Source organism: Sinohyriopsis cumingii, chromosome 11 (assembly GCF_028554795.1).
Source record: "Sinohyriopsis cumingii isolate HCF-2022 chromosome 11, ASM2855479v2, whole genome shotgun sequence".
Lineage (NCBI taxonomy): Eukaryota > Metazoa > Mollusca > Bivalvia > Unionida > Unionidae > Sinohyriopsis > Sinohyriopsis cumingii.
Window position 1 is genome coordinate 29,566,365 of NC_142971.1, and position 19,748 is coordinate 29,586,112.

The 19,748-nt window shown below is 35.7% G+C and overlaps 1 protein-coding gene across 1 annotated transcript in view; it reads right to left on the reverse strand.

Moving 5' to 3' along the window:
• Positions 1-19,748, reverse strand: part of LOC149787837 (protein mono-ADP-ribosyltransferase PARP14-like) — a 178,281-nt gene that overhangs the window by 92,128 nt on the left and 66,405 nt on the right. The window contains exons 11-14 of the mRNA XM_089974056.1: positions 15,860-16,004; positions 9,823-9,902; positions 6,821-6,836; positions 2,162-2,241 (exon numbers count right to left, since the gene is read on the reverse strand). Coding sequence (XP_089830182.1) covers positions 2,162-2,241; positions 6,821-6,836; positions 9,823-9,902; positions 15,860-16,004 — 321 coding nt within the window. The remainder of the gene's footprint in view (positions 1-2,161; positions 2,242-6,820; positions 6,837-9,822; positions 9,903-15,859; positions 16,005-19,748) is intronic.

Here is a 19,748-nt window from a genome sequence, read left to right on the forward strand (position 1 = left end):
ATATTTTATGTTTAATCACAACATGACACATTGCATTTATGATGATTACACTTAAAAGGAACTAAAAGATATACCTAGAACACAAATTTCAATTAATAAAAAAATTATTTAATTGGTATTTATTTATTAAAGTACTGCCATCATTAGGCGTAAGTGACATTTTCATTTACTGAAATTTCCTTGAATATTGTTAATTGTAGTATACTAAGAATGTCTTTTGGAAAGAAAATGTAATAAATTATGACATTTTATTAAAAGTTGATATTTCATAATGTTGATTATAATTTCCAGGTCTTATCTACCACTTTCAATGATAAAACAAGCGATATATCAAAGTTTCCATTACATATTCTGTTTGCAATTTTCTTCAAGTTCAACAAATAGGGATAAATTTTGGGGTATTTTTGGTTTAAAAAATGGGATTCATGCCTGACCCCAAGTTAAAAGCAGATATGAGTTATCAGGGCACGAGTTATCGAGGGAGTGGTGTATATGATCTGGATATATGTTACGTTCTTGAAATCCATACCATTCTCTATGTTGTAAAACATGTATCATAATGCATATACCAATGTGTGCACATGCACACACGTACACACATTTGATTTTCTGTTTAAAAAAAGCAGGTATAATTAAAAGAGACAAGTTAAACTTTGCCATGGCTTTTATTACTGTATTTATTTGTCTGATGATTGGCCCATGTTTGATGAAAAGCACCCCCAAATATTTTTAAATATATATTTTTGCAATATTTACTAAGGATTAATAGTATTTGAAAGATTCCTCATAAACCACTGGTCACAGCAGGATGTAATATGGCATGTGCATGACTAAACCACTGGTCACAGCAGGATGTAATATGGTATACACACAACTAAACCACTGGTCACAGCAGGATGTAATATGTATGGCATGCACATGACTAATCCACTGGTCACAACAGGCTGTAATGTGGCATGCACACAACTAAACCACTGGTCACAACAGGCTGTAATATGGCATGCACATGACTAATCCACTTGGCACAACAGGCTGTAATGTGGCATGCACATGATTAATCCACTGGTCACAACAGGCTGTAATATGGCATGCACATGACTAAACCACTCAGTCACAACAGGCTGTAATATGGCATGCACACACCTAAACCACTGGTCACAGCAGGATGTAATATGGTATACACACAACTAAACCACTGGTCACAGCAGGATGTAATATGTATGGCATGCACATGACTAATCCACTGGTCACAACAGGCTGTAATGTGGCATGCACACAACTAAACCACTGGTCACAACAGGCTGTAATGTGGCATGCACACAACTAAACCACTGGTCACAACAGGATGTAATGTGGCATGCACATGACTAATTCACTGGTCACAGCAGGATGTAATATGGCATGCACATGGCTAAACCACTGGTCACAACAGGCTGTAATATGGCATGCACACACCTAAACCACTGGTCACAGCAGGATGTAATATGGCATGCACACAACTAAACCACTGGTCACAACAGGCTGTAATGTGGCATGCACACACCTAAACCACTGGTCACAGCAGGATGTAATATGGCATGCACACAACTAAACCACTGGTCACAACAGGCTGTAATGTGGCATGCACACACCTAAACCACTGGTCACAGCAGGATGTAATATGGCATGCACACAACTAAACCACTGGTCACAGCAGGATGTAATGTGGCATGCACATGACTAAACCACTCAGTCACTGCAGGATTAATATGGCATGACACGACTAAACCACTGGTCACAATAGGCTGTAATGTGGCATGCACATGACTAAACCACTCAGTCACAACAGGATGTAATGTGGCATGCACACGACTAAACCACTGGTCACAGCAGGATGTAATATGGCATGCACACAACTAAACCACTGGTCACAGCAGGATGTAATATGTATGGCATGCACATGACTAATCCACTGGTCACAACAGGCTGTAATGTGGCATGCACACAACTAAACCACTGGTCACAACAGGTTGTCAGAACTGAAAATGTTACATTAATTAGTAAGAAGCAATTATATTTTAAATGTTTTTTAAATGAAGACCAATATGTATGTAACAATTCAAAACTAAGTATGTAGATACATACTAATCTGTTGCATCCATTGACATAGATGTATACATACCTTTTGTTTTTCAATGCTGTCTTTCTTCACATGAAGCTTTGCACTGTTACCATGTAGGGAAATTTGGTATGGAAATCCACCTAGCAACAATATAAAATATTTACACAAAGTTGCAAATACAAAACAGTTTCCAATGTTTTCAACAAAACAAGCTTCTCATTAGGTGAAGAAACAATTTGCATTCACAAAACAAACACTAAACCCAAGAGCCAAGAGAAATAATTCTTGACATTTAGGATTATAAATTAGAAAGAAGAAAACAAATTGAAAAAACAGTCTTATATATAGTACCTGTTTTAATACTGTTATATATATATATTGAAATTAGGATTTTTTCCACTAGCCTACAGGATCTCCAACATCTCTGTTTACTCTACCTGCCTAACTTTTGCTGATCCTGCTAAAATCAAAAACAAGCCAGATCAGTATGTAATTCAACATTTATTAATTGTTAACATCAACTCATAACAAAAACAACTGTATTTCACCAACAAGATTCAAGAAATGTTCAAAGTTCATGTTCATTTTCTGTACCTAAGTCATCATCAGATCTCTGCTTCTGAGGAACAAATTCTGTTTTCATTTCATGCATCCATCTGCCATTATGTGTCATCTGCTCACTACAAAATCATTCATATCCACATACAACAATTTCATGTTTTAAAACACTCTCATGGTCACTGATTCATTGCATCAGAATGCATATAGCACACTCTCTCTTTCAAAGACACACACATACAGTTATTTTGATAAAACACAGTATATATATTTCCATAAAGTTTTATGACCTCTCCTTCAAGTAATGACAATTTTAAGGCTTCTCCTGCACATGCAATTACTAAATTCTTGCTCTTTTCATTTTATTTCATTTTCTTTGCAGAAAAGCGATTCAAAAGCCAAACTTTTCAAGTATGTCAAAGTGAAATAGATCATTCACCACATGTGATTCAGCTGTTTAGCAACACAATACTGTACTCAACAATAACCTTATTATGTACTCAACCATAACCCCATGATGTACTCAACCAAAACCCATTACGTATTCAACCATAACCCCATGATGTACTCAACCATAACACCATGATGCACTCAACCAAAGCCCATTATGTATTCAACCATAACTCCATGATGTACTCAACCATAACACCATGATGTACTCAACCAAAGCCCCGTATGTATTCAACCATAACTCCATGATGTACTCAACAATAAGACTATTATGTACTCAACCATAACACCATGATGCACTCAACCAAAGCCCATCATGTATTCAACCATAACTCCATGATGTACTCAACCATAACACCATGATGCACTCAACCATAACACCATGATGCACTCAACCAAAGCCCATTATGTATTCAACCATAACTCCATGATGTACTCAACAATAACCCTACTATGTACTCAACCATAACCCCATGATGTACTCAACCAAAGCCTATTATGCATTCAACCATAACCCCATGATGTACTCAGCCATAACACCATGATGTGCTCAACCATAACCTGATTATGTATTTAACCATAACTCCATGATGTACTCAACCATAACCCATTGTGTACTCAACCATAACCCAATGATGTATTAACCATAACCCATCATGTACTCAACCATAACCCTATTACAGTCCTCACCCTCCTTGATTTGTCTGCAGCAATTGACACAATAGACCATGATATATTACTTCACTGTCTCCAGCATGTATTTGGCATTCATGATACAGCCTTACTGTGGTTCAAGTCCTACTTGGTCAACAGGACACAAATTATATCTGCAAATGGAATACACTCCAGCCCAGTTGATCTATGTTGTGGTGTTCCACAGAGGTCTGTTGTTGGACCTGTTCTCTTCATTCTGTACACTCAGTCACTCTCAAGTGTCATAGATCATCATCCAGTGTCTCACTAATTGTACGCTGATGACACCCAAATATACAAATCTAGCCACCCTACTGAAGTTGATGCTACCATCCAAGGTGTAGAGAGGAGCATTTCTGATGTGAAATCATGGATGACATGTAACAAGCTGCAGATGAATGATGATAAAACTGAGGCCATTCTGATCAGAACATAAAGACTGTCTCATTCACATCCTTTACCTCAAACAATAAATATCAGCAATGCCAACATTAAATTCACACAATCAGTACGAAACCCAGGTGTTACTCTGGACAGTACTCTCACACTGCACCAACATGTCATGAACATATGCAAGGCTGCATATCTTGAGCTGAGATGCATCAGCTCAATTTGCAAATATCTTTCAGTTGATGCCACTAAAACACTTGTGTGTTCATTAGTACTTTCAAGATTGGACTATTGTAACTGAATTCTGTCTGGTTCATCTCAATATCTACTCCAGAAACTTCAGAAAGTTCAAAACACAGCTGCTCGGATCATACTTAAAGTACCACGATCAGAGCACACCTCCCCACTGCTCTGTACCCTACACTGGCTATCCATTCGATCCAGAATCAAACACAAAATTTGTTCTCTGCTTCGTTTCACTGTCGGACTCTAGTCCAACATATTTATTCGACCTCACCCATGTGTTCACACCAGCAAGATACTTACGCTCCTCTTCTGACAATTGTATATTCATTATTCCCACTATGAAAACAAAGTTATATGGACAGTGTTCTTTTGTATACCAGGGCCCAGCAATGTGGAATGAATTGCCCACTGAACTTAGACACAAAGACACAGTGATCACGTTCAAGAGGGCTCTCAAAACTCACTTATTTCGACTGCAAGAACAAACTTAAAGACCTAATAATGTTTCCTAACTGAAATATTCTCAGCATGTTTTTATTTTTTTAATGTTTTTCTAATTTCATGGTGTTTGTTTTTGTAATAATATTATTATATGTTTTTATCTTATTGGTGTTGTCTAATGTTGTAAAGCGCTTAGAGCTTCTAAAGATTAGGCGCTATACAAAGTCCTCATTATTATTATTATTATTATTATGTACTCAACCATAATCCCATGATATAACCACATCTGTCCACAGCAACACAATACTGTACTCTACCATTACCCCATGATGGACTCAGTCATAACCCCATGATGTACTCAACTATAACTCCATTATGTAATCAACCATAAACCCATGATTACTCAACCATAACCTAATGATAGAAACATATCTTTCCATAGTAACACAATACCGTACTCAACCATAACACCATGATGTACTCAACCACAACCCCATGATGTACTCAATCCTTACCCAGTGATGTACTCAACCATAAACCCATGATGTACTCAGCTGTAACCCAATGATGTATTCAACCATAACCTATGATGTACTCAACCATAACTCCATGATGTACTCAACCAAAAACCCATGATGTACTCAAACATAAACTTATGATGTACTCAACCCATGATGTACTCAAACATAAACTTATGATGTACTCAACCATAACCCCATGATACAACCTTATATGTTCACAGCAACTCACTACTGTACTCAACCATAACCATATGATATAACCACATTTGTCCACAGCAACTCACTACTGTACTCAACCCTAACCCAATGATATAACCACATTTGTCCACAGCAACTCACTACTGTACTCAACCATAACCCCATGATATAACCACATTTGTCCACAGCAACTCACTACTGTACTCAACCCCAACCCAATGATATAACCACATTTGTCCACAGCAACTCACTACTGTACTCAACCATAACCCCATGATATAACCACATTTGTCCACAGCAACAGAATACTGTATTCAACCATAACCACATGATATAACCACATTTGTCCACAGTGACAGAATACTGTATTCAACCATAACCACATGATATAACCACATTTGTCCACAGCAACACAACATTGTACTCACCATAATCCCATCATATAACCACATTTGTCCACAGCAACTCACTACTGTACTCAACCCCAACCCAATGATATAACCACATTTGTCCACAGCAACTCACTACTGTACTCAACCATAACCCCATGATATAACCACATTTGTCCACAGCAACAGAATACTGTATTCAACCATAACCACATGATATAACCACATTTGTCCACAGCAACAGAATACTGTATTCAACCATAACCACATGATATAACCACATTTGTCCACAGCAACAGAATACTGTATTCAACCATAACCACATGATATAACCACATTTGTCCACAGCAACAGAATACTGTATTCAACCATAACCACATGATATAACCACATTTGTCCACAGTGACAGAATACTGTATTCAACCATAACCACATGATATAACCACATTTGTCCACAGTGACAGAATACTGTATTCAACCATAACCACATGATATAACCACATTTGTCCACAGCAACACAACATTGTACTCACCATAATCCCATGATATAACCACATCTGTCCACATCAACACAATACTGTACTCAACCATAACCCCATGATAAAACCACATGTCCATTAAGAGGCATGTAAGGCAGCTTCCAAGCAAATTCATGTGACAGTTACCCTGGCGAAATTATTCTTTCTTGCTAGTTTAATCTTTTAGATGCTGCACCAGAAAAAGCTCAATTAAATCTACATTAATGTTTTGAAAAAAGTCAGCATTTTTCACTAATTTAGCCATGTCTTTTGCCTTAACAGAAATTAGATACATCATAAGAGAAGATGGATTACCTAAAGGTCTTGGTGCCTGAAATGATAAAAACAAAAGAAGAATTATATTTGTGTTCCTTGACAAATTTTAAGAATAAAACATATGAGACTATACTGAATAAGAATTTATGTAAAATCTTGCATACATTTTGAAATATTATTGATGTCAATATAAACACATGTTCTACAGAGACTGGTGTCTTGCCTGTGAACTGCATTATGAATAAATAATCTTCTGTTTACCAGATATAAATCCAAGCATATCATGGTAGAAAAATTAGACATGTATTAATTAGGTACCACTGTGTTAGTTGGATCAAACACCGTATGTCTCACAGGTTGGAAGTTGAGTTGGGTGAGGCATGTACTTTATGAGATCTATGGTACAGTGTTCAAAAACTAAAACACTTCTAATGTCACCAGAAAAGTGAATTTTTTGTCTCACAATTCACAGGCATGAAAAAACATTTCCCTCTGCAAACAGCACATGCTTTTTATAGGAAGAAATCTGATCAACCTGCCTGTGACCATATGGATATTGCAGAAATGGTCTATATGGAAGCACAATACTGACCAACTTATTCTACCTATCTCTATTATATTCAAACAATAGCATGAAGTCTTTTAATGTGAAATGTTGTAAAGCTGTTCATATATATTTTTAGTAATACTTTATTAGTTCTGGAAAGCAGGTCTTAGCCATCCAGTAGTGGACCTAGAATTGAGCCTTGTGGAGTACCACAAGGCTCAATTCTAGGTCCACTACTATTCATTTTATTTATTAATGACCTACCACTTTTACTAAAAGACTCAATAATATCTACAGATCTCTATGCAGATGACACAACATTGTCAGACATCCAAAACACAAAGCATGAGCTCGAAATTTCTTTACAGAATGCCCTAAACAAACTGGAAAACTGGTGCACATGTAATGGCATGGTGGTAAATACTGGTAAAACTAAAATATTACTTATCTCAACACGGCAAAGAAGGACAAATCTTGATAGTGATGAACTATGTCTGACATGGAAGGATACCAATCTGCAAATAGTCTGTCATGATAGGCTACTTGGTGTTCTGGTAGATAATAACCTATCATGGACTGAACATATCAAACATACCAGTAAAAAAGTCAATTCAAGTTTATGGCTTCTCAGTAGGATAAGACATTTTCTCCCTGAAAGGCACAGGAAACTATTTTATAACAGTTACATACAACCCTATTTGGACTACTGTAGTACAGTATGGGGTAATTCAAATGATAAAAACATAGCAAAGCTGGCACATCTTCAAAAAAGAGCATTTGGGCTAATATCAATCCAGAAAGAAAGCAAGGAAAGTTTAGCTGGTAGGTTAAAAATATTACCTATTAAAGACCGAATCTGTTTGAGAAAAGCCAAATTAATGTACAGGATATCTCAGAATAGTGCTCCTGAATATTTACAATCACTATTCCAGTATAGGCTACCTGGTAATACTCCCCACCTGCGATCCATGTCAACCAAACAGTATAAAATTCCCAAACCAAATAAGGAGTTATTTAAAAAAAGTTTCCAATACTCTGGAACTCTGCTCTGGAATAGTATTCCAGTTGAGATTAGAAATGCCCACTCTATTTCCTTCTTCCAAACCCAATATATCCAGTGGCTTCAGAGATGCAGCTTAAATAAATGAATTCCTTTGTATGAGGGCCTCAAGGTAGATTAGTTTTTAGCTAATTGTGTTACCCTCTTTAAATAAGGTCATTATAGATAAAAGCTTTGAAATAAGGCCATAGCCACCCAGTCAAAAGAAACCTGGAAATAAGGTCATAGTCACCCAACTGCATAACATACCTTTATCCCAAGTACCTTTATCCCAAGATGCATTTACACTACAAACTGGTCTTAGCAGGTGTACTAAATTAAGAACAGCAGTGTAGCAAGACAGTTCTCTCCACCTGCTCATGCCCCCAACAAAAGAATGACACAAGATAGACTTCATACAGAAACACACTGGAAATTCTACTGCAGAGCCATTGTTTGGGAATACCAATGTATGCTAGAGTCTAGTTTTGCCCAAGAAAAAGTTGCTTTGAGATTATTTCTGGCTAGAGCAGAATTATCTCTCCTGGGACATTTTACTTAAATATCATTTAAAAACCCAACCACCACCCGCCCCAACATTCAGCTTTTTACTTGAATTTATCAATGAGTACTCATAAGAAACAGATGAATGATAATGCGTTTGTGTGTGTCAACTAGGTCAGGTCCAATAAAAACCCTAAAGTGACTTCCCTAGTGGAAATAGATTGTAGTAATTTTCCCCCAAAGAAACTTTTCTTCTGAAGAAAAATGACTCTAGATAGAATTTTGGTGGGGTCAGGGGGTGTGGTGCAGTGCAGTGGTGGAATCTACAACATAGTCCTTTTGGGTGGGAGGGGATGGGGTGGGGTGCAGGAAATCAGCTTTAAAAAAATGCCCTGTGTCCCTATAAAACCTTTATTACTGGTTTTTCATCAATTGTTAATTTATTTTGCAATAGCTTTGTCAAGAAAGATAAGTGACGTGTGACTTGAACGATTTCTGCATTTATGTAATAAAATATCTTTGAAAAGTCTAATTATCTATCATAATGCATATATAAGATACACTCATCTTAATGGAAACACTTACTCATCAACACTTCTAAAGTGGTAAAGTCATGTTATAATCAGGTTGGTATTGCATCATATGGGGAAAATGACTCAAGGTTAATTTTCCCCCTGGAGAAAAACGGTTCTGTGTTAGTTTTTCTTCCAGTGAGAATAATGGCTCTGAGAGGCAGGAAGATTTTTCTAGGACAGTGGTTCCCAACCTGTGGGCCATGGACCCCCAAGGTGTCTTGAAATTATTCCAAGGGAACCTAAAAGTACAACAATTAGCCTATGAATGTTCACAAAATATTTCTTGAAGTTAAGAAGGGGACATATTCAAAAAGGATGGGAACCACTGGTATCAGTGAAATAGGCAGTCAGGTTGTCAAAGTTGATTTATACACACCTTAAGCGAGTTGGCCATTGGACTTCTCTGACTGGCAATACTTTGGTCACTTCGGAATGATGCAGCAAACCCTCCTTGAACTTTATTTTTAAAAAAAGTTATATTTTTTGTCAAAAAGTTCCATTATGGAGAAAAGTCAAAATATTATAAAACATGACCATTAATTTTGTTTTCATGGAACTGAGTCATGTTCCTATTTAGTTCATATATATTTTATTAATGTGTACTAAATTACTAATGAGTAAGTTCTAGAAATGTGCTTGCTTTAACAGAAATTTGTTCAGCTTATGTGATTTTAATTTATTTGCATGCATATTATTCTGGGTTACATAAAGAAAGGTTTTAACTGGTATTTAAGTGTGTGGAAATGAATTTGATAGTGAAGGACTCCTATTGTTTTTATAGATGGTTTGCTGACAAGTTGAAGTAATCACAAAGTCCATGAATATCAGGTACCCATTAATAAAAGTGTGTCTACTTTTATACAGAAAAAATACCAGATGAATTTATAATAATTGGTGAAAACTAGCAGTTCATAAAATGCACATTCAAAGTAAATTTTGAGTATAGAACAACCTGTCTTGAAAGACCACCCTACCTGCCAAAATCCATGGTCTCTCATGATGGGTCATAATCCTATATAATCAAAAAATCTATTCAGAGTGAATCAGGTATCTCAGGACAGGTGGTCTACCATAGCAGTGGTCTTCCAAAATAGGTTTTACTGTATTTACATTATATTTTGATGATAAAAGCAATTCAGAATTTCAAGTGCCACTTTATGGACAGCTGAAGATATCACTCAACATGCATGATGTCTGCATGATCTTCATTGTCATTATGAAGCTTTCATTGAAAAATATCAAAGTATTGGCAAGTTTTAAAAGACATAAGTATAATCTGGATTTAAAGCACCATTTTCACCAAAACAAACATAATGTATACTTCAGTAATAATCACCATAAACAAAATCTCATTGCCACCAAACACTTATAGACTAACTTACACTATTATTTACAGATGCTGGGTGGGTCTAAAACTATTATAACATAGATTGGTACATACAACACCTGTCATCATAACATAGATTGGTACATACAACAACACCTGTTATTATAACATAGATTGGTATATATAACAAACACCTGTCATTATAACATAGATTAGTACATACAACAACACCTATCATTATAACATAGATTGGTACATATAACAACACCTGTCATTATAATATAGACTGGTACATACAACAACACCTGTCATTATAACATAGATTGGTACATACAACAACACCTGTCATTATAACATAGATTGGTACATACAACAACGCCTATCATGAACAATGTCTGTATGATATTGAACCATGAAATATTTCAATCAATATTTTCATAACACAAACAACAATAAAATGATATAAGCATTGCTGATTTTTCTTAATGATGAATTATCACATACCTTTTTTCACAGCATTTTCAAAGCAAAAGTTATGTTATCTAGATATCATTAACAGTGATGATTTATTTCTATGTAATTTATAACAATAATGATCTGTTCAATATAAAACAAAAAATGTTTTAAAATTTTCTGTGGTATAAATCATTTTAGTCTTTAAATTTCTCTCATCAGATTTTCAATTTTTAGTGCTTATTTACCTCACCCAGTATATCATCAACTTGGATATCTAAAAAAGAAATAGGAGTGTATATTTTATGCATTAGTCAAATGAAGGACATTTTAGTCCCCTGTGAATAAGGACTTCCCCAATGTCAGCTGGGTATATGCAGCCATTTTAGTCCCCTGTGGATAAGGACTTCCCCAATGTCAGCTGGGTATATGCAACCAAGCATCAGTTTGCTTACAAGATAGAGATCTTGTTTTCAAGCCAAGGTCTAAGTCTCTTTAGGTAAGGAGATACCCCTAGTGCAAACAACTGCTGCATGTATAAATCTGTCTTTTCATGGTTACAGGATGGGAATCTTAAGTAGTTCACATGTTCTGAACCTGGGTCAATGTCCTTGAATGTAGAACTGAACCCCTGGGTCAAGTTGTATTTACAAATTAGCTTTCAATTTATGTTTAAGGTACAGTAATCTCAACAGTTTAAATCCTAACCATAACCAAGGACTAAGTTCTGCAGAGTAGGGTCTGACACCAGATCAATGTCAGCTGCATTGGGATAGACCCCATCATCCAGGGTCCTGGTTTGACAAATAGGTCGACACTTGAGTCACTGATCATATACACATTTTCTATGACAACAGCGAGCTATACACAAGTTATCTGAAACGTATGTACAATCACCCTTACACATACGCTCACTAAATACGCGAAACCAACTACCCCATTTTGGCATTCCCATATATGCCAAGTCTCCTGGATTGTCCAGTAGTCTTTTGAGTATTTACCTTGTCTTTTGGTCTACCAATTTGCCAATAAAAACTCCTGGAAATAAAAATATCTGCCAAGCATAGGTATTTCAAGCTAAAACAATATCTCTCAATCGCATGATTTTTAATAGCAAAATCTGTATGAATTAGCACACTTGAAAAGTGGTGAAGCATGAGATCTCCCATGAATTAGGGTCAAGTCTGCACAGTATACAATTTTATTCAAACCTTAAAGTGCTTGTCTTGACATAAGCCAGTAGAAATGTTGTAGCATGTCTTGTTGTGACGTGCATTTTTTTGTAACTGTTTGCACATCAGGCTTGTTCAGCTTGACATGAATGGTTGTTAAACTAAATTTAATTGATACATTGGGCCCCATAATAAGCATTCTGTCGTAGTTTAAATTTTGCACAAAGGAAGTTTTTTTACAAATGCATGTTGATAATAAAGGCTATCTAGAAGACCCAAAATGGCTGATTCACAATGTGGTTCATCTTTAGATAATGATTTCATTCAGCAAATAATGGCCGATCATAGTAATGAAGGCAATTTATTTTAAAGTTTGGGACGTTTAACAGATTATTGGAGCTGGGAAAATGTTGATGTAGATACCAGTGAGTGATTTAGAATGAGAAAATGGTGTTAAATATGATGCCAAGGTACATACTGCATGGAAAAAAACAGACAGCATGAGAGTCAACCCTTCATTTCAGCAGTATTTTGAAATTAAATGTAGAAAAGGCAGAAAAACAAGCCAGGTTAAAATACAGACAATTTAAATGTAGAGAGCAATTTTCATTTCTTTTCTCCTTACAATTTAGCCCTGCAGGATCATGTTCAAGCTGGCTAAGTTTGCTACGTATATGCCCCTTCAACAGCAAACTGCAAAAGGGGGGGGTCTCAGTCCTGAACAAAATATTTATACACATATAAGGAACAGATTAAGCTCAAAAATGATCAACAGATTAATGCTTATACAACTAGAGGCAACATCTTTTTAAGATTTTGATTTCAACAGCAATCTTACAGACTGGAGCAGCAGGAAGAAAGAGATAGACTATGTTATGTAAGCATTGAACTATGGATGTTTCTCCCTCCCCTTAATTTTTTAAAGCAAAGGACTGTTTTGAACTCAAATGATTTGTATATTACTGCAAAAAGAGCTTCTCTACAAGACTGAAAGACAATACATTGAAATACAAAATTAAGTTTGTTTGATTGTTTGAGATACCACAGTATGTCATAAGCTTTGAAGTATCAACAATGATTCTTGTGTATGTACATCAATTATTTTTGTGACACTAAGGAAATAAGATATAAGAAAATAAGAAGACTGAGTGACTATTATTCGTTGTTCCATAGTTAATTTAGTTTTGGTATGATGTGCACTTCATATTTAAATTTATGACAAAAATGGCTGTTATGCTAATCTCCCTGATCAGACCCAATCTCCCTGCTTTTGAGCACTGATCTCCCTGATTTGGTCCCAGAAAACTTGGCACGTATGCATTCCCCAATCTGCTTTAATGTTATTATTCATGAATGATTTTTATTCATTTGCACCACACTCACTTTCTCATTATTTGAACCTACTTTGAAAAAGTATTTTTTAAAAATGACCTAGAAACTAAGATATAATGTATCTTCATATTGTCACACTCAAGCCATGCTTGATGAACCTATTAGCTACGTAGTTGAATGTCAAGGTCAGTTTAGTAATAAGAGTTTCTTGATGATGAAGATTTACTATAACAGAGTTCTCTGCTACCTGTAGTCTAAACAATGCCAAAATTGTCAACTGGGAAAATACTGAGAAATTATTGCTATTACAATACCAATTTTTAAAACAAAAAACATTTCAATATCATACTGTATCAACACAATAAATTATTACTGCAATAAAATAATAATCACACACCCCTTATTGACACCATCATGCTCTTTTATGAAGCAATTAGTACCATCTACCCCTAAGTTATAGTTAATGGTGAAAGTAAAGCCAATACAGAACAAAAGGAAGGATCAGGGCCACCTCTACGAAGCTTGCCAAAGCAACTCAATTTTTTTCAAAATCATTGTAACTACTATATACCATAACAGACTAATGCGTTTTTTCTGCACATGTACTATGGCTGACCAAAATTTTTTAGTGTTAATATTTTACATGTTACATGAGGAACTGAAAATTTATTATGCTCTTTATTTGTTCTTGCATAAAAATTAGTTAAGTTTAGTAGTGCATAAAAATACCCATTATTGGGTATATCCTTGACTGATGCTTTTTGAAAATACCCATTATGGGGTACATCCTTGATGATGCTTTTTAAAAATATCCATTATTGGGTACATCCTTGACTGATGCTTTTTAAATATACCCATTATGGGGTACATCCTTGACTGATGCTTTTTAAAAATACTCATTACTGGGTACATCCTTGACTGATGCTTTTTAAAAAAACCCATTACTGGGTACATCCTTGACTGATGCTTTTTGAAACCCATTATTGGGTACATCCTCAATTGATGCTTTTTAAAATACCCATTATTGGGTACATCCCTGACTGATGCTTTTTAAGTATACCCATTATGGGGTACATCCTTGACTGATGCTTTTTAAAAATACCCATTATTGGGTACATCCTTGACTGATGCTTTTTAAAAATACCCATTACTGGGTACATCCTTGACTGATGCTTTTTAAAAATACCCATTATTGGGTACATCCTTGACTGATGCATTTAAGTATACCCATTATGGGGTACATCCTTGACTGATGCTTTTTAAAAATACCCATTACTGGGTACATCCTTGACTGATGCTTTCTAAAAATACCCATTATGGGTATATCCTTGACTGATGCTTTTTAAAAATACTAATTATTGGGTACATCCTTGACTGATGCTTTTTAAGTATACCCATTATGGGGTACATCCTTGACTAATGCTTTTTGAAAATACCCATTATTGGGTACATCCTTGACTGATGCTTTTTAAAAATGCTCATTATTGGGTACATCCTTGACTGATGCTTTTAAAAAATACCCATTATGGGGTACATCCTTGACTGATGCTTTTTAAAAATACTCATTATTCGGTACATCCTTGACTGATGCTTTTAAAAAATACCCATTATGGGGTACATCCTTGACTGATGCTTTTTAAAAATACCCATTATTGGGTACATCCTTGACTGATGCTTTTTAAAAATACTCATTATTGGGTACATCCTTGACTGATGCTTTTTAAAAATACCCATTATTGGGTACATCCTTGACTGATGCTTTTTAAAAATACTCATTATTGGGTACATCCTTGACTGATGCTTTTAAAAAATACCCATTATGGGGTACATCCTTGACTGATGCTTTTTAAAAATACCCATTATTGGGTACATCCTTGACTGACGTTTTTTAAAAATACCCATTATTGGGTACATCCTTGATTGATGCTTTTTAAAAATGCTTATTATTGGGTACATCCTTGACTGATGCTTTTTAAAAGTACCCATTATTGGGTACATCCTTGATTGATGTTTTACAGCAAGCTGTACTCAATTTGCAAGATTACAACAACAACTGCATGCTAAAGTGGAAAATGGTGACATGAAATGTGTGGTCAAAGTCCACGTCTGGTGGACAGTGGCAGTATTACCTTGGCTGAATGGGAGATTGTGCCGCAACACAAACCAACTGGATCCAAGAATTTTCTCCATGGCATCACAGAAATGAAAGATGTTGTCCTCAGACAAATCACAAATGTAAATCTCCTCAATTTTGCTGCTGCCACTTTTCTGTAACTATACAAAATGATAATGGCACCTTTTGGTAATTGTCAATTAGTTAAATATGAGAAACTGACACTCAGTGATCTACTGACCTCCTAACTGAATACAAAATACAGCAAATTTTTATTATGATTTAATGACATTACCATCAATCAGTTTTTAAAACATTGATATAAGCTGTACTCTCAGGCTTATTATAAACAAAATACAGTGACTTTTCCAAAAATCATGAAAGAAACAAACTTAGCCTGATAAAAGTATCATTGGAAATAACCTCAACAATGTCAACAGTGATAAGATTAAACTTTTGAAGGAACAAATATTAAAAGCTGCCAATAAATACATCTATCTGAACCTGCACCAAATGACACCAACGTTTGCTAGCAAGGACTTTTTGGAATTTGAAGGTGAAAGGATTTAACTAGACAGAAAGTTATAACAGCTTGTCAAATGAGCTGAGATTCTAGCTTATGTTATACCAGCAATATATTGGGGGGGGGGGGTGCAATCTGATATGCAATTGTCCTCATCCATGTATTGCAATTGACAATCAACAATATATTGGGGAGGTGCAATCTGAGATGCAATTATCCTCAGCCATGTACACCTCTCCCTCGATAACTCTCGCACATCGGGGTCCAAAAACATCAACCGCACTATAAGTGAGGCGCGAGTTATTGAGAGACCTATAAAAAAAGCCAAAACCAATAAAGGGATCGATGTAAAGGCAAAAGGGGGTGGGTGGGTTGGCAGGTTATAGTGTCGAATACTCAATTAATAATCATGCTGAGATTAACTGTGAATAAATATCTCTTCATAACGGTGTACTTTGTTTATTTTTTCCTCATAGAGCAACATTAATTTCAGGATAAATTACAGTATATTGAGGAGATCATCAAAAACATTATTCCACATGGTTTCTGTTCGCTTAACATGTGTACCACTTCATACATTGTGTACTACGTCACTAATTTGTGTGTTGAATTGGATACATTCTAGTTTTATTGTTTGATCCAAATTAGTTGGGTTTTTTTAATACAAAAGATTGACACTCTCTTCGAGAAACATTGTCGATCAAACGAACGAATGATAGATAGATAGATTTGATTGCGGTAGAAGTAAAATGAAAAAAATCACAAGGGTTAATCATTACCAACATGAGTTTAATAGGTCTACAAATTTAAAACAATGTAAATTTGAACACAATAATACTTGCCGTTTGTGACACGCTTGACAAATATACACTTCACATTTTGAAAAAAATCAATTAATTTTTTTGTGTTACTCCTTGATTTCTCTGCTGCCAAGAAAAATCCAGCAGATTTCTCAACTGTATGATCTTTACATAGTCAACATTTTGTGTCTCCAGCCACCATATAAAAATGTCAAACCATTTTCGATTGGTCAAATGAAAAAAATTTTGATAACGGTAGTGATAAAATATATTTTCTTTGGAAAAAATGGGAAGCCATGCCAAACACTGCATTATAAGTGGGATCGCAAGTTATCCAGGCACAAGTTATCGAGGGAATGGTGTATTGCAATTGACAATCAACTATAGATCACTAGCCAAGATTTTACCAAAATAATAAAACAATGTTAAGTGTAGCTCCTTCTTATATACAATGATTTTCTTCACCAAAATTCATCTAGATCATCTTGTTCACAAAGATTAGATTTGGGAAAGTCTGGTTTTTGAAGACCAAAAATAGCATTAAATATCCTCAGTAAGACTGCTACAACGAAAACAAGGTCTTCTTTTGTGTAAAATGTGCCTTCATGACATTCATAATCAGTAAAAAAGGACCAATTTGCAGCAAAAGCACTGACCTCATGGGCTTTGATTTTTATAAAACAGTGAGAGACTGATAAGACCTTTTAATAGTCCAAACAATCCACTCTAGTTGGGGGCTACTTAAGAACATCAGAAGTACCTTCTAAAGGGAGAAAAAGACAACTATTACTCTTTCTTCTTTTTATTCTTCATTTCACTAGAAAGAATAATAAAGCTTTAACTGGGCATAGGAGTCCATCTCATCATCATCATTTTAATAAGTGGAAGAAATGTTTACACTAACCATCAATCTTTCCCCCTTTGAACGCAAACTAGTTAACCAAAGAAAGCTGCATCATTCTCAGCCAGAAACTGGATTGGCAGAGAAGAGAGACTCAAGCACAGTTTAACACATTTAAACCCCAAGAGGTTTTTGTCGTTTTCACCTGAAATTTGAGTAGGAAACACATTTTGAAAGCTATTTCTGAATAAATCCTAATAAATCAACTTCCAGGTGATTTTCCAGTAACATAATGCCTAGTTGTGTTAGAAACATCGTTTTTCATTGACTATTTGGCTCAATTCATTGCATGAGCAGAAGGGTAAAAGTTTATTCTAAATGCCCATCTTATCTTACTTTTTGCAAAGGTTCATCTGTCTGTTTGCAGTTCATACCAGTCTGCCTTAGATCTGAGATCAAAAAGTCTAAAATCCAGACGCAAAATCAGATTATAACCATGGGCGAATTTTGGGTGGAAAAAATTCGGGTCCAAAAAATGAGGTTTTTCCCTCTGTATTTTATGTGCAACTAGAACTTCCAGATTATTCAGTATCATTGTAGAGCTACATCTGTCTACCTTTTTATAATACCACCCACTTTAGTGTATCATACATGACCTTGATGCTACAGAGTTTGGCAGTAGGCTACTACTTCCTGTCACATAAACTCGTCACCAGGGGTTAATGTGTTAACACTGAAATATAAACAACCCTTTTCCACTGACAAAGTATTAATTTTACTCCTATGATAAGGAAAGTAGGAAGACTGTTTTAAGGTAAGATTCACTTCAATCAAAGATTCATAAGGCAGTTCAGATAGAAATAAAAGGTAACATGAAAGGTTTCACCTTGACAGCAATTCCTGACTTAGGCAGTTGTCTAATTCATGTTGAATCACTCTTTCAAAAGGAATGCATTCAAATGGTAAAGACTGATAATGAGTCAAAACTTTCTTCCTCTCTTTAAAACATGAAAATCCAGGAATAGAATCCTGGACTTGTTCATCTCTTCATTCAGAGATACCAACTAGAGCTGGTGAAACAGAATGTTGGTCCTTGAAAGAAGTGGATTGTCCCAAATTTAAAATGGTAACCCTCCACAGTTATAGAAAGGAACCACACATTGTCCAAGAGGTCTGATAAAGCCTCTGATAAATGCTTAATTCAGGCACCTACTGGAACATTAGGAAGGGAGTAACTTTGCAAGAGAGGGGTGGCAGGTTACAGATCTATGACTGTCACAAGCCACATTACCTAGTGACTGGTAACAAATGCCTTGTTGCCCTGATTACCTGAGTGCCAAGTCTTCACTTGACATTAAACTACTTGTGAATAGTTCCTAGCTCCCAATGTCTGGTACCTGGTCAGATGAAGCAGATCTTCTTGGAGATCTCATTTTTAAGGAACTTGAATGAATAAGATCATGCTTTAACTTTATTATCTGCTGGTACAATACTGTGACAGGTGAAAGGCAGTTCTGATGTTCTGGTAGTCCCCATCTAAGTGGGGCACTATTTGGTGCTAATGACTTCCCTATGCTAGTGACAAAGATCCCTCTCTCAGAGCCCTCTCCTTAGTAGAAGCAGATGACTTCCTAGATCTGGACACTCTCTCATTGAAGCAGGCAACTCCCATACACTGGGAAGTGCCATAGTCACAGTACTCTAGCCCAGTGTCCTGGAATAGATGGGGTCCTCCAGAACT